General features: G+C 41.6%; 2 protein-coding genes across 12 annotated transcripts in view; one reads left to right on the top strand and one right to left on the bottom strand.

Moving 5' to 3' along the window:
* SUCO (SUN domain containing ossification factor) overlaps positions 1–5,244 on the bottom strand; it is a 238,504-nt gene extending 233,260 nt beyond the window's left edge. For 6 of the 7 annotated variants that reach the window (XM_029618553.1, XM_029618554.1, XM_029618555.1 and 3 more), the window contains exon 1: positions 4,851–5,243. In XM_029618553.1, the coding sequence (XP_029474413.1) occupies positions 4,851–4,912 (62 nt within the window). In that variant the 5' untranslated portion in view covers positions 4,913–5,243. Of the gene's footprint in view, positions 1–4,850 lie in introns of all 7 variants that reach the window. The other variant, XM_029618558.1, reaches the window with a different exon arrangement.
* Positions 5,245–5,347: 103 nt separating this feature from the next.
* The window catches only part of PIGC (phosphatidylinositol glycan anchor biosynthesis class C), a 73,861-nt gene continuing 64,800 nt past the window's right edge, over positions 5,348–14,408 (top strand). For 2 of the 5 annotated variants that reach the window (XM_029618562.1, XM_029618564.1), the window contains exons 1-2: positions 5,540–5,821; positions 10,014–10,062. The gene's annotated coding sequence lies outside the window, so the exon portion shown is untranslated. Of the gene's footprint in view, positions 5,478–5,539; positions 5,822–10,013; positions 10,063–14,408 lie in introns of those variants that run through there. The other 3 variants (XM_029618563.1, XM_029618566.1, XM_029618565.1) reach the window with 3 other exon arrangements.

Raw genomic sequence — 14,408 nt, 5'->3', positions numbered from 1 at the left:
TATTGTACTGGCTGCTGTGGATTGTTTCAAAACACGTCAGCCGTGTTTCCTCCTTATGAGGTTTGTATTGTAGTAATGCTGTTCGTTCACTGAACTTTGCTCTTTTGTAAGCTCTATTGATGGCCTTCTGTGGATAACCCCGCTGTTGAAATCTACTAGCCAAAATCGCTGCTTGTGTCTCAAAGTCCTTCTCAGTGGAACAAATCCTTTTAGCTCTGAAGTACTGACTCACTGGTAGCCCCATTCTGAAGCTCTGGGGATGATGGCTTGAAAATCTTAACAAGTTATTGCGATCAGTCGGTTTACGGTGGATAGTGGTATGAAGCTCCTTTCTCTGACTCCATTCATTATTTTTTAAATCAATTTATACACACAATTTTTACAAAATTTCCCATTTATTGTGTAGGTATTCACTTTATTAAAATAAACACAAAACATAAACACATTAAGACTAAACTAAGGCATCCAGCCTGGATAACCCTTTCTTCTGCTGTAGAATCTTTCCACATTTCCATTCCTGTGGGATGCCATCAGGTCCAATACAGATTCCCTTTAGTGCAGCACAATAATGAAAGTTCCTTTCCGGTGGTTCCTACTGCCTATGAGTCTGCTTGAACCTTCTCTACCCCAGGCTTGCAAGATGCCAATAGTATTCTTCAGTATTTCTCCTCCCAGGTTACATGTGATCATCATCTACAATGTCACCCAAAAGCTCTTGCATCTCCTTGATGAATCGTATACACCAATAACACTGTCATCTCTGGTACCTCTGCTGGAGACAGAAAAATACTGGCAGGCTCTCAGCACAGGTGACATTAGCAAGCCTGTTAATCTCTGCTGCCATCTGCTGATTGGTGGCCATAACTCATGAGTCTGGACTGGTCTGGCTGAATGAAGAGGAATACATTTCTCCCTCATGTCCCCCAGTTTAGTACCATGCCAATGGAAGGTGAATAATTTTTTGACCTGAACCACTTAACACAATGTCTTTGTATTCAAAGCTACTGTTGAAACTTTCCTGGAGAAGTGCCAAGGTAATGCTCTTGGAAGCATTTTGGATGGCAAAGAACAGCTCAGAATCTAGTCTCACAGGAGGATCTATCCTGCACCCACTGCCCCCATATATCACTGAAGCATTTACTTAACAAAAGAAAGAAGGGCAAGAGAAATGGATCCAGGTTTGGGCATAAGGTCCAAAATAATTCTGTTTCAGGTTTCCCCAGGATACAGTGACAGCAGAGAAGAATGTATATACACACACACATATATATACACTATACTATGCACCCTAACACTAGAAAACTATTTTAAGAACTAAGTACTGGTCAAGGATTTTAAGGGAGCTTGAGAATTTTTCTTTTCCCTTATATTTTGTTTGCTTTTCCCTTTTTGATCAATGTTATTGTCTTCCTGTTCTGTCAATTGTTTTGTTGGGTTTTTTTGTTGCTGGTATCCATCATTCTCAATAAGTAAATTAGAGAGCTACTGTGTAGATTTTTAGAATCCTATGATAGTACTGCACTGAAAAATGTAAGGCAGGCACAACAAAAGGGTAAAATCAAGGAAGACATTTTAAATCTGTCTGTTTATAAAATGCATATTTTTTTTATTCCCAAAATAGTCTCTCAAGGCCAAATAGGAAGAATTTGGGCAAAAGAAAAACAAGAAAATACTGACACTACTGCTTTAGTACAAGTGACATGGTACATTAGCAGTTGAGGCTCTTGCGTGAAAAAGAGACCTCAAAAGTTAATGTACGAAAACAGACTTGAAAGTAAGCAAACAAGTTCTTTTTACTGGACTAACAATACATTTGTGACTAGATCTCAAGAACTCTGCTCCCTTCATTAAGTCATTGCAGAATGAGGTACAATTTATAGCTGTAAGTAAAAGTGAGTCAGAGGTGGGTGATTTCGCAGAGGGGTAAGAAAACACGAGGGAGAGAACAGCAGAATTTACAGCTCAAGGAGAGTTATGTGTGAGAAAACTAATGTCACTATTTTGCTACTTTGAGTTTTGTTTGGTTTTTTTTTTTAAGTGTTTGACCATTTTAATTTTGAATGTTTTGTATTAATGGGTAGTTCAGAAGTTCCCTTTATAATATTCACTAAAATGTTATATTCAAGAAGCTTATTTTCTATTGGTCTGATGAAGGGATGATAGCTTTGAAAGCTAGTCACAAATGTATTACATTGATCCAATAAAAAGGTATTGCCTACAACTTGTTTATTTTTGTGTATCCCAGTGGACTAATATGGCAACCTCATGACTTCATGTTAGAAAAAAAAACAGTAGTACCAATCATCAGCGCCAGGGATGATAAAGCCTGACCAAGAGGCCGATGCAATATGGACACACTAAAAACATGAGTCCAAACTAGGGGCTTTTTTTTTTTTTTTTTTTTAAACATGTGCATAATCACCTCTCCTGGGCACCTAATGCAATAAGCAAGTGAGCTGCAACGCTAAAAAGAACGCAACAGGGATAAATTGTGAGTCCTTAGCACGTCCATGGCATCAGCACCCAGGAGACGTGGCTATGAGTGGGTTAGAAAAACGGATGCTCAATTTACAAACATCCGTTTTATCCCACAGCAGCTAATTTACTGGCACAATACAGTACACACAATGCACTTGGCCCAGAGAGTGTATATTGTGGGTGTATACTGTGCGCCCCGAAATGTGGGCTGTTTTTTTTAATCAAGATTTTTTTTGTTGCATGGTGCTGCTTTCTGTGGTTCTTCCTACTTAGTATTACGATGATACTAAATAGGAAGAACCACAAAAAAGCAGTTTTGTTTGTAAGTTGAGCCCTTGGCACACAGGAAGACTTTACCCTGCTCCTGGGCAGGTGTAAAATTGTAATAGTTAAAAAGTGTAATAGCTAATAGACTTATCTACATGCAATTTTGGATGCACCGATCCCCTTATTGCATCTAGGGTTATGGACTTGTGTCCAAACGCACATTAACTTGTGCTGTGGGCTGCGTGCACTTTATTACATCAGCTCCTAATTGTGCTAATTCAACTCTTTATTGTATCTGTAGTTTTACTGATGGAGAGTGTGTGGCTGGGTTCAGCCTTGGGGGTATGATAGCAGGCCAGGGGGTATGTGGGAAAGGAAAGAGGAAAAAGGGCTGGCCTTATGATTAACAAAAAATTAAAGATTCAACATCTGAGTGTTAAAAAAATATATACAACAGAAATACTACTACTCAGAGTGATTGTATTATTTTGATGAGTAAAATTGCAGAATCATGCAGAATTGAAATATAATATATGAAAAATTATGTTTTACACAGAACTCTCCCTGGGGAAAGCTAGCCATTGTGGATCACTTAAACATGATAGGTCACTATCAGTTGGTACCAATAACGAATTTAAGAGAGATAACAATTTGTCTGTGGTTTTCTCATCAATAGACCCCCCATTTAATATGGAAACATCCTTTTAAACTTTTGACACGAGATACTGTTCTCCTTTCATATTTCATGCTGTTAGTCATGTGCATTCCATCTAAGCTACCTGAAGAAATTTAAAAACATACAAATTAACAGTAATTTGTTTTTCATCACGTACCTGAATTCTGCCTCTGGTATAGCACATTAATGTTAATTACATACTCCAAAATGAATCATAGCCCAAATCTTAAAACTAAACAATGCTGATCGTTCCAGCCAGGTAAGTGCCAACAATCAGATACATCTAGCCCAATAAGTTTAAAATAAAAGAGGTAAACTACTTTTCTAATTAGGAAGGGCATCCCACTCAGCTGACATGTATAGCCTTATTCTAAACACCTAAAAAGGAAAGATGTGTGTCATTTAAAGCTTATGGGCTTTGCTTCTGGTATCAAGCAGATTTCTCTTTAAGCTTTGCCTATAGATGTTTTTACTTGCAATTTTGAAAATGCTTAAAAAAGTAGGACTGTTGCATGTAATACGGCCTTTATCGGCCAGGGGTGGATAATTGAGAGGGCTGGATAACCCTCTCTTAAGGTGGTCTTACACCCTCACCTGGCTTGCTGACCCTTACACATAGAAATATCTTAATTTTTCACCTATTTATATTGTATTACAGCTGTTCCTATTTTGCTTAATATATTTAAAGCTTAAAAACAGACTGGAAAAGTAGCAGTACAGTCAGTCTTCCTGAACTATGAAAATCTAAAGTAAAAAGACTGGAAAGTATACTGAAGAGTATTCTTTACATGCCCTACCTCAGCCCCCTCCCCTTCTAACCCACCCTATATCGCTTCTCAGTCACATTCCCACCACCAGCTGATCTTCTGCAGGCGGAAAAATATGCTGGAGGGGATGAGAAGTCCCATTCAGGAATTTTACACACGTAATGGAATAAAAAAAACCCGAGACATCAATGTCAGGTGCAAAAGATGCTCCTTATAATCCTTCACAATAAAAACAAAAAAGCCAAACACTTAAATATAGAAACGTCTGCTAAAGAAAACTGCAAAACAATTATCCAAGTCACAGAACCTTATATCAGGAGAACTATTTTGTAAAAGTTAGAGAGACTTTTGCATGCTGCTAGTTCTCAGCTCAGAGGCGGGTGCTGAGCTGGGAGTCCTCCTTTGGCAGTGACTTCCCCGCATCAGAAAGCCTTCGCCAGCCCTCAGGCACCGCAGCGGGATGAGACCTCTGTGCAGCCTCAGACTCCGTCCTGCCTCGGAGCGCTGGCCCCATGCGCCACACACAACCCCCGAGGGGGACGGAGAGTCAAGGGGGGAACCAGCGAGTGCCATCCCAGGGGGCCGAGGCCCAGCCCACGGCCGAACCCTCCCGGAGGACGGGAAGGGCCGGAAGCGGCGTGGGGGGGGGGGGGGGCACTCACCAGAAGACGGAGGTCAGCAGGAGGGAGAAGAAGAGCAGCCCGCGCCGCCACGGCGTCGTCATCTTTCGCCGGTGACCCCGCACATCCTCGCGGGCAGCATCACCCGGCCAGGCACGCCCCCAGGGCCCGCAGTAGCGGCGGCTTCCTTTCCGCAACTAGGACGGTAAAACGGCCGACGTGGAAGCAGCTGGGCCTGAAGGGAAAGCGGCCGGAGGAGGGTTCCGGCGAAGGCCCGGCCTCCGCCCGCCCTATGCGCGTGACGCTCACAAAGGCGCGTGAGCCCAACTACCAGCCACGAGCCGCCGCCGCTCACCGCTCCAGCACGCGCTCTGCTGGAAACGGCCGCGTCACCGCTCACCAAACCCCGCCCCCTTTCTTCTTACTTGCTCGTTTCCAATAGGACTTCATTTACACAGATAAATAGAAGCCGCCCTAGCCCCGCCTTCTCAGAGCAAACGTCATCGAATGCGCCGACGGCGTTCACCGGATCTGAGATGACGTGTGATGCGAGACAGAGCATAAAAATTGAAAAAAAAAAGCCAGCTCTCTGATTGGAGCACCTGAGGGGCTGGGGATTCTCGCCCCTTTTACTTTTATGTTTTCCACTGGGAGTTGTAGTCCAATGAGGTGACGTGAACGTTGTTTTCTATATTGAAAGTAAAACGTGTGAAAAGAAAGCAGCGCAGTTACATGAGCACAGGCTGGAAACGCGTTCTCCTGACAGCTCGCTACAGAAAGCGCCCGTTAAAGATGTGCAGGCGCTGCTGAGGACGGACGCCGTTACAAGCTGCGCGCTGATTGGCTCGCTTCGGGGCTTTTGTTTCCTGTCATGAAGGAGTCGCGCGCGGAATTTGCTAACAGGCGGCGGTGGCTGCTGTTGTCTTTGATTTTATGCTCAGGCCCGCGGGAGGAGCCGGGGCTCGGCGTGGGACCGGGTCCTTGTCTGGCTTTATTATTAGGATATCGGAGAGGTAGGATGGCCGGGTGTCCTGCTTTATGCAGCTCACTCCTGTTAGTCATGAAAGTGTTTACATTCTACTTAAGTGAAAAACAGGAAACGCAATTGTCTTATTTTCCAGCCTGGCCCTGCGTGAGGGACTTTCATGCGTGACACACGTGGGCAGAGCTGGGATTTTATTCCGTCTCCTCTTACCTGCTCTGCTCAGTTTTCTCTCCACTTATTTTTTGTCCTCCCCTTTCGCAGGCTTCTCACCACTGCCTCTCCGTACAGTTTATCGTTTCTATAACCGAGCTCGACGCACGCAGCGTTTTACAAATGCACATAAGCGATAGTCCCTTCTCTGAAGAACTCGCAATGTAATGAAGACAGCAGGATAAAAGAGTCTTTTGGGAATCTTATTAAGAAAATGATTACAATCAATAAGACTGTCCGCAAGATGGTCAGTGATTAAAACTTAAGAGCAGCCTCTTAAAAAGAGGAGTTTTTAGACTAGATTTGAATAAGGTCAAAAAGGAATAGGATGCACCAACTCAGGACGTTTATTCCAAGCATAGGCTGTAGCAAGGTGGAAAGCACAGATTCAGGAGTTGCCTCCTCCGGCCCTGATTCAGGAGTTGCCTCCTCCGGCCCTGATTCAGGAGTTGCCTCCTCCGGCCCTTTTCCTCCACTGCCAAGTTCACAAAAGAAGGGAGTGGGCCCTATTAGCCAAGCTCACAAAGGAGAGGTGTGAGGATAGAAAAAAATTAGTAAGGAGCTGCAAAATGAATGAACTTGTAGTTGAATAAGAGGAGCTTGAATTGTATGTGGGAACAGATAGGGAGCCAATGTAGTGACTTGGATTATATGGGTGAAATGACATTGGCAGAGAAGTCCTGCAGTTGAATTTTGAATAGATTGTTTTGGAGAGATGATTCGGTGAGAGACATGTGAGAAGCTGCTTACACTAATGGTGATGAGGATCGAAGTTTTGGTAATGTGTTCAAAAAGGAAGGGATAGATTTTGGTGATTTTTATAGAGGAGTGAAAATGAGCCTAAAGTTAAGTGCTGAATGGACTGGAATGGTGATGGTGTTATTCACAGAAATAGCAGGGAGGTGGTTGTGGGGGGAAAGATATGTTTTGTCTTGGCCATGTTAACTTTAAGGTGTTGGTGGGATGTCCAGGTGGCAACATCAGACAAGCAGGCTAAGGTTTAGGACTGGATTCCTTGTGAAATTGTTGGTGTAGAAAAGTTGATCTGGGAGTCATCAGCCTAACAATAATACTTAAAACCATGGGAGGAAAGCAGAGCACCGAGGAAACAAATATATATATAGAGAAGAGGTTGGAAGACAGAACCCAGAGGCATAACTATATTGGTAGGATAGTGGTGGAGGAAGATCCACTAGAACAAACAGGAACATAATATCTCCCATTTCTTCTGTCCCCTTACCTCTCCCTATATATTTTATTTATTCTGATTTTTAGCCAGTTTTTCCATAAATTGCTCAAAATGCTGCACAAGTTAAAACTACCACTTCGGCTTTGATTCCCCTTACATTCATCTCCATCTTCCCATTTAAGTTCCTTTCCATTTCTTTCTCACATGTCCACAGGTTCCTTTCTTTCTCATTCTCCTCCCTCACCAAGGTTCTCTTCCTCTATCCCTGCCCTTGGATTCCTCTAACTCTCCCATCTTTTCTCTTAGGTTTGTGCCATCTGTCCCCTTTCTGTATTGTTCTCTCCTCTCCTTCAGGTTGTTCTCTGTTTCTTGGGCCATATATCTGTGGGCAGGGGCACATTTGGCATGTGCTTCCTGTTCCTCCCAAGCTCCACGATTCCCTTAATCCTTGGGACACAGGAGGGAACAATAGCAGTGACTGGCAGTGTGTTCTTACTGTGACCCATGGTTCTGGCCTGTCTTCACTGCTGATCAGACTGCCAGAGGCAGAGAAAGATAGACATTTTAAATGTGGTAGTCTTTTAGTATAGCTTTCACCAAGGGAATATCCTATATTCTGGGGATGTCAGTGGTCACCCTGCTGTGAGAGAACTGGTTATATTTCTTATTTATTTAGAGAGTTTTATATACCGTTATTCGGAACGTCAGAATAACGCCATCATGATGGTTTACAAAATAAGGTTACAGGGATAAAGGGTAAAAATGGTTGCAAAGTACAACTGTTATTAAACATGAGAGATAACAAGAGCAATGATTAGGATCAGTTTATGTATTATTTCTTATATATGAGAGCATAGATGTGATGAGGTTGGATTGGAGGGCGAAGATGATTTCGTTGTTCATTGAGAGAATTGGTATGCTTTGCTGAACAACCAAGTTTTTAATTCCTTTTTGAAGGTTTTTAGATTTTCTTGAATTCTGAGCTTTGTTGGAAGGGAGTTCCAAAGCTTTTGGCTACCAAGAGAGATTGCTCTTTTTTGGGTTGAGGAGAGTTAATTTGAGTGCATTGGTGGTGTTTTTAGGAGCCCCTTATTTGCTGATCTAAGGCTTCTGCTTGGGGTATGCAGTTGTATGTAGGGGCTTAGCCAATTTTTTTGTTCTTCATATATAATTTTATGAAGGATGGAAAGGACTTTGTATTTATTCCTGTATCTTATAGGTAGCCAATGAAGTGAAATGTTGTTGGGGTGATGTGGTCATGCTTTTTTGCTCCTGTGAGGATTCTTGCAGCTGCATTCTGCAGAATCTGAAGCGGGCGAATGGTGTTTAGAGGTAAGTTGAGAAGAAGAGAGTTGCAGTAGTCTGTTGGAGAAAATTAATAATTGGAGGACTGATCTGAAATCGTTGTTTGAGAGGAAAGTTTTTAGATGACGGAGTGTAAGTAGTTTATGATAACCATATATCTCAAAAAAGATATAATTGAGATGGAGAAGGTACAGAGAAGGGCGACCAAAATGATAAAGGGAATGGAACAGCTCCCCTATGAGGAAAGACTAAAGAATTTAGGACTTTTCAGCTTGGAGAAGAGACAACTGAGGGGGGATATGATAGAGATGTTTAAAATCATGAGAGGTCTAGAACGGGTAGATGTGAATCTATTTTTTACTCTTTCGGATAGTAGAAAGACTAGGGGGCACTCCATGAAATTAGCATGGGGCACATTTAAAACTAATTGGAGAAAATTCTTTTTCACTCAACGCACAATTAAACTCTGGAATTTGTTGCCAGAGGATGTGGTTAGTGAAGTTAGTATAGCTGTGTTTAAAAAAGGTTTGGATAAGTTCTTGAAAGAGAAGTCCATTACCTGCTATTAATTAAGTTGACTTAGAAAATAGCCACTGCTATTACTAGCAACGGTAACATGGAATAGACTTAGTTTTTGGGTACTTGCCAGGTTCTTATGGCCAGGATTGGCCATTGTTGGAAACAGGATGCTGGGCTTGATGGACGCTTGGTCTGACCCAGTATGGCATGTTCTTATGTTGCCTAACGCTTAAGTTCCTGCAAATTTTGTTTAAATGTAAACCGATGTGATATGTAAAATCGAACGCTGGTATATAAAAGTAAGTAAGTAAATAAATAAATAAATAATTATAGCATGGGTTATTTTTCCCTATATGCATCACCTTGCAATTATCCACATTAAATTTCATCTGCCATTTGGATGCCCAATTTTCCAGTCTCACAAGGTCTTCCTGCAATTTATCACAATCTGCTTGTGATTTAACTACTCTGAACAATTTTGTGTCATCTGCAAATTTGATTATCTCACTCGTCGTATTTCTTTCCAGATCATTTATAAATATATTGAAAAGTAAGGGTCCCAATACAGATCCCCGAGGCACTCCACTGTCCACTCCCTTCCACTGAGAAAATTGTCCATTTAATCCTACTCTCTGTTTCCTGTCTTTTAGCCAGTTTGCAATCCACGAAAGGACATCGCCACCTATCCCATGACTTTTTACTTTTCCTAGAAGCCTCTCATGAGGAACTTTGTCAAATGCCTTCTGAAAATCCAAGTGGGGCTTTCAGTGCTTCCTTGCCTCTTCTTTTGCCCGCCTGAGTCCTCTCCATGTCCACATTGCCTGCTCCAGGGAGGTTGCTGTGTCACACATTTTTGTTAAAGTAGGTTTGCCTTATGTTTGAAAAGATTAGGGAAACGCTGCTGTAAAGGAGTGAGGAGAATTATAAAGCTAAATGAATTGGGTGGCTGGATAGATTAGATGAACCATGCTGAGTCTTTCTGCCTTCATATTTCTAGGTTTGGAGATGTTGAAAGGCTCTTCCCCCCCCTGAGAGGTCTAACCTAGGTGAGTAGAGATGATGTCTTTACTTTGGCAAGTTGTAAGATTGCTTCTCTGTTTACATGAGAATATAAGAAGTGTAATTAGGTCAGAGCCTTGGTCCATCCAGCCCAGCAAGCTGTCTCTGACAGTGGCCAATCTGAGTCACGTGAAGATACCTGCAAGATCCTAAGGTTGCTCATTCCCCAAAGGAAGAGCTGGTGAGCCCCAAGTCTTCCTGCTGATGTGAATGAATCTGTTCTCCAGAAACTTGTCTGAACCTTTTCTAAGCCCAGCTGTGCTACTGGTCTTCACCTCATGTCTTGCTAATAAAGTCCACAGTTTCTGTACTAAAAATATACGTTCTTAAATTCTGTTAATCTAGTGCGTTCAGGGAGTTATCTTACACGTGGGTACCCGGAAGGCTCACTAATTCATTTTTCCTGGGATTGTATTCGTATTGCTGCTTTTGTATATCTCCAATGTCAGCAGAGTTGTTTTCACTCAGTCAGTGGATATATGTTTATTAGACACGGCAGAGAATATAAAAATTAGCAGTGTTTCACCAGGGTTATTTTTGAGAGTGCGGCTTTGCAGTGAAAAAATGGATGATGTTTCATTGCGTTTGACATAATGGAAAATAAATGTACTTATGCCCCAGGAACTCTACTATTAAGCTAAAGAAGCAGCTTCCCTGGCTGGGCTGGTAGGTGATCTATAGCTATGGGAGTTTCATGTTGTTAGTCCACCCCATCATGCACATCTGTATGTGAATATTCTGGGCCTTGTAATGTTTCCGGCTTTTCTATGCAAAAAGGTGACTCTTCCTTGTGTCTCTTAATTCCCAGCTCTTTTTGGAGTTTGATTTATTAGAAAAGTAGACAGACATGGAGGCACATGCAGGGAAATGGCTGCATTAGCTTAACTTGCTGCCGCTGCTCACAAGTTTCCAGTCATCAGTACTTCAGTCTTAGCTAAGAGACACTACCAGACAGAATACTCAAACCTGTGCTAATGCCAGCAGCTTTCCGCATGGCGTTCACTTTGAAATGGCAGGGACGCAGTGCTGCTGAAATGAACCCGTTCAGGATAAGCACACATTCGTTCTGGTCGCATGACTGATCTGAGGAAAGACTGTGGATCATCAGCAAATCTCAGCCACTTCAGCTCCCTGTTTTTTTATTTTTGCACTGAGTCACACAAAGTGACTGACTGGAGCTCCTGTAAATCTGCAGCAACTGTTCCTGTGGTCTTTGGACTTCCCTTTGTATTTTAACTTTACCTTCTGGTTAACATCAAATGCATTTCTCTTGCCACCTAGACCCTCCCATATCAGAGTTTTCTAGCTGGAATACAAAACCTTTTTAACCTGTAATAGTTTAATAGTTCACAGCTGGCTGTGTGTGTGTTAAGTGATTTCTTAAGATCAATTATCATAAGTCAGTATTTGTATATTATCAAGCAGATAAACTGTTCAGAACTGGATTTTTACTCTTGGAAATGAGAACATGAGACCCACATTTCAAGAAAGGCCCTGAACTCTTAGGGGTAGCCATGTTTTACAAAAGTATCAAAATTCAAACAGGAAAAGCAAACTCATAAAAACACAAATCTGTGCAAAAGAATCGGAATGTAAGCTTGTCTTAAATGGTTAAAGTCTTTAAGTGCTATTCTCTTTTGAACTGGTAAGAGTTAATTAAAATGTTTCGGCTCCGAAGACTTCTGTGCAGTCATGGATGTGTGTAACAGGACAGGCTGCCTTCAGTAACAAGGCAAAGCGTGGTACAACCTGCGGGAAGCAGCACAGGCAGCGAGTTTATTTGCTGAGATTTCATAAAATGAAGGAAGATACATTTATCAGCAGTCACTTCTTAGAAAACAGAATTCAAGTGATGGCAGCAGTTTTATTAGCCTGTTTTCTGAACGGAAAGTAGGCTTATGAGTTGTGCGTGTGTCCTCTTACTAACTTGCATTTGGTGTCGTGTCCACACCACAGTTTCAGGACATGTCCGAGGAATGAGGATTGACGGAGGTGGGTTTTGATCAATGCATATCCACAGACTGTAGATGACCATCCTGGAAAGTAGGCTGCATTGGCTCTGGATGGAAGTGAAATGCATTAAATCAAGTGTGTGTGTGTTCCGTGTATTCACACATCCCACCCCACAAACGCCGTGCGACAAATCTATTCCTGAATGCCTTAGAAGTAAAACATGGAATCGCTTGGTTGGATAATTGTCCATTTCCTCCCCCCCCTCCCCCCCCTTATATTTCTGTAGCAATCCTAAATATTTAAAGCTCTGATGGAGCCAATTGCCTTCAAAAGCAAGACAGCAAGTGATTTGGCCTCACCTGTGTTATGTTGTAGTGATTCACATGATGACAGGTTAAGTTCAGCAGTTCCTGTTAGTTTTCTCTGCTGGGTAGTGCTTTTCAAAACAAAGACCCAACCTAGCTTTCAAAAGAACTGTGGGGCAAAGTTGTGGAAAGGCTCTGAAGTGGAGATGTGTATAAAAGCATTGCAAATTCCTGGAATATCCCTTGGGACACATCTGGATGATTATCTAAAACTGAAAGGTGTATTGATCACCAAGACTCGGACTACGTGAGACCGAGCATGAAGGTGATTACGGTAATCAGTCAGGCAACCAAGAGGCAATATACCATCAGTCAAATAAAGAGGGCTTAATCTTAATTTCAGAAAGCCAGATGGCGTATTCAACTGCAATAGAAAAACCTTGGCGGTTCAATCATCCACCTTTTATCTTGTGTGTCTCGTGTTCAAGTCAAAAACTTGTGAAAACAACATCAAATTATTTCAAAGTCCTGATGATGACATTTTGAACAAAGCCTGACACGGCCAATGTTTCACTTTCAAAAAAGCTTCATCAGGGGTCACATTCATAAATGATTTTGTGCTTCAAAATTCTAAGAAATCAAACAGGAAAGTTCAATTTATTAAAACAGTAATTGAAAAACATTTTGAATAAATACTTGTGTAGCCCCACAACGAGAAATACCATAAATTGGACCAAACTGATCTCAGCGTCTTTCAAAACAGGAATGAAACCGGAAGGAAGTGGTCAATTGTTTAAATATGTTCATGATATAATGCCGAACCTGAAAGAGAGCTCATCCCCCGAAGACCTGCTAAATCAGAGATTCATTCCAAAAGATATACATGTTAGTTTGAAAAAATACGGAAGTCGCACACAATTTAAACCCAAAGGTGCGAGTACATGTAACTTAAATCCATCATGAAGCTGTAAAGCGTGCCAATTTAGCATAACGGATGCCCGAATGTGATTAACAACTGGCGAAAATGGTAAGATAGCATTAATCTTGAAGAGGCTTCCTTGGATGATGGCTTAAAAAAAAAAAAAAAAGCCATTCACAATGAAAATCTAGCTCTTAGGAAGGATGTTCGTACAACTTTTTTAGGGTAGGCACAACTTTTATGAATCTGTCAGTCATCAATTTCGCTTGTGATTGAAAATCAGTAATATCTGAACATGTCCACCGCAGGCTCAAGAACTGACTCGTTGGTAAACTCTCTCTTTAAGAGGTCGCGGATGTGCACTAGTAAAATGTAACAATGTGTTTGAAGATATAGGTTTACGGTATAAGGTCGTGGAAAAACCAAATTGTAGTCTTGATTAAAAAAAAGTCCAAAAATGGAATTTCATCAGATTTAATGTCGGTGAGTTTAACCAGTTAAAGAAATTGTCAAACAGCAGAGGGAAACCTTTCCAAAGCACAAACACGTCATCTATATAACGTTTCCAGACAATTTATATTGGCAAAAAAAAATTGAAATTAAGATTAAGCCCTCTTTATTTGAATGATGGTATATTGGTTTTCCCTGTTTTGTTAATGATTGCTTTATGGGTAACCGTGTTGGCTCTGTTTTGTGATTTCACCTTGGAAAGAGCAACAGGCTTCTGTGGGCAAGGCTGGTGGAAGTGTGCATGTGAAACCAATCTGCCAAGCTCGCCCCAGATCTGGTCTGTAAGGTAGGGTAAACCAACACCATTCCCAGAGACACGAGTGAAAACCTACCAATAAAACCTCCGTGTTCATTGTAATCAGACTTTGTGAGGAAATCCTTACTCTTATATTTAAAGGAGGCGCAGCGATCCATCCACAACTGGATTATTGGCTGAGGTTCTTTTCAATCCTAGGTCATTTAAAAACCTCCTTTAAAAGGTTCACTAAAGTATTACTGTCTTAATATTTCTCTTTAAGGTCCAATTAGAATTTGTGGAAGCCATTTTTATAATTAAGTTGCAGCCGGTGGACAATGTAGATTTCACGTCAAAGTGATAATCATAGGAGTTTGTGTTTGGCTGTCCCGTGATTGTACGTGTTCACAG

The sequence above is a fragment of the Rhinatrema bivittatum genome, chromosome 10 (genome assembly GCF_901001135.1).
Source record: "Rhinatrema bivittatum chromosome 10, aRhiBiv1.1, whole genome shotgun sequence".
In the NCBI taxonomy this organism is placed as follows: domain Eukaryota; kingdom Metazoa; phylum Chordata; class Amphibia; order Gymnophiona; family Rhinatrematidae; genus Rhinatrema; species Rhinatrema bivittatum.
The sequence above is the reverse complement of the archived record's forward strand: the minus strand, read 5'-3'. Positions and strand labels throughout refer to the sequence as shown.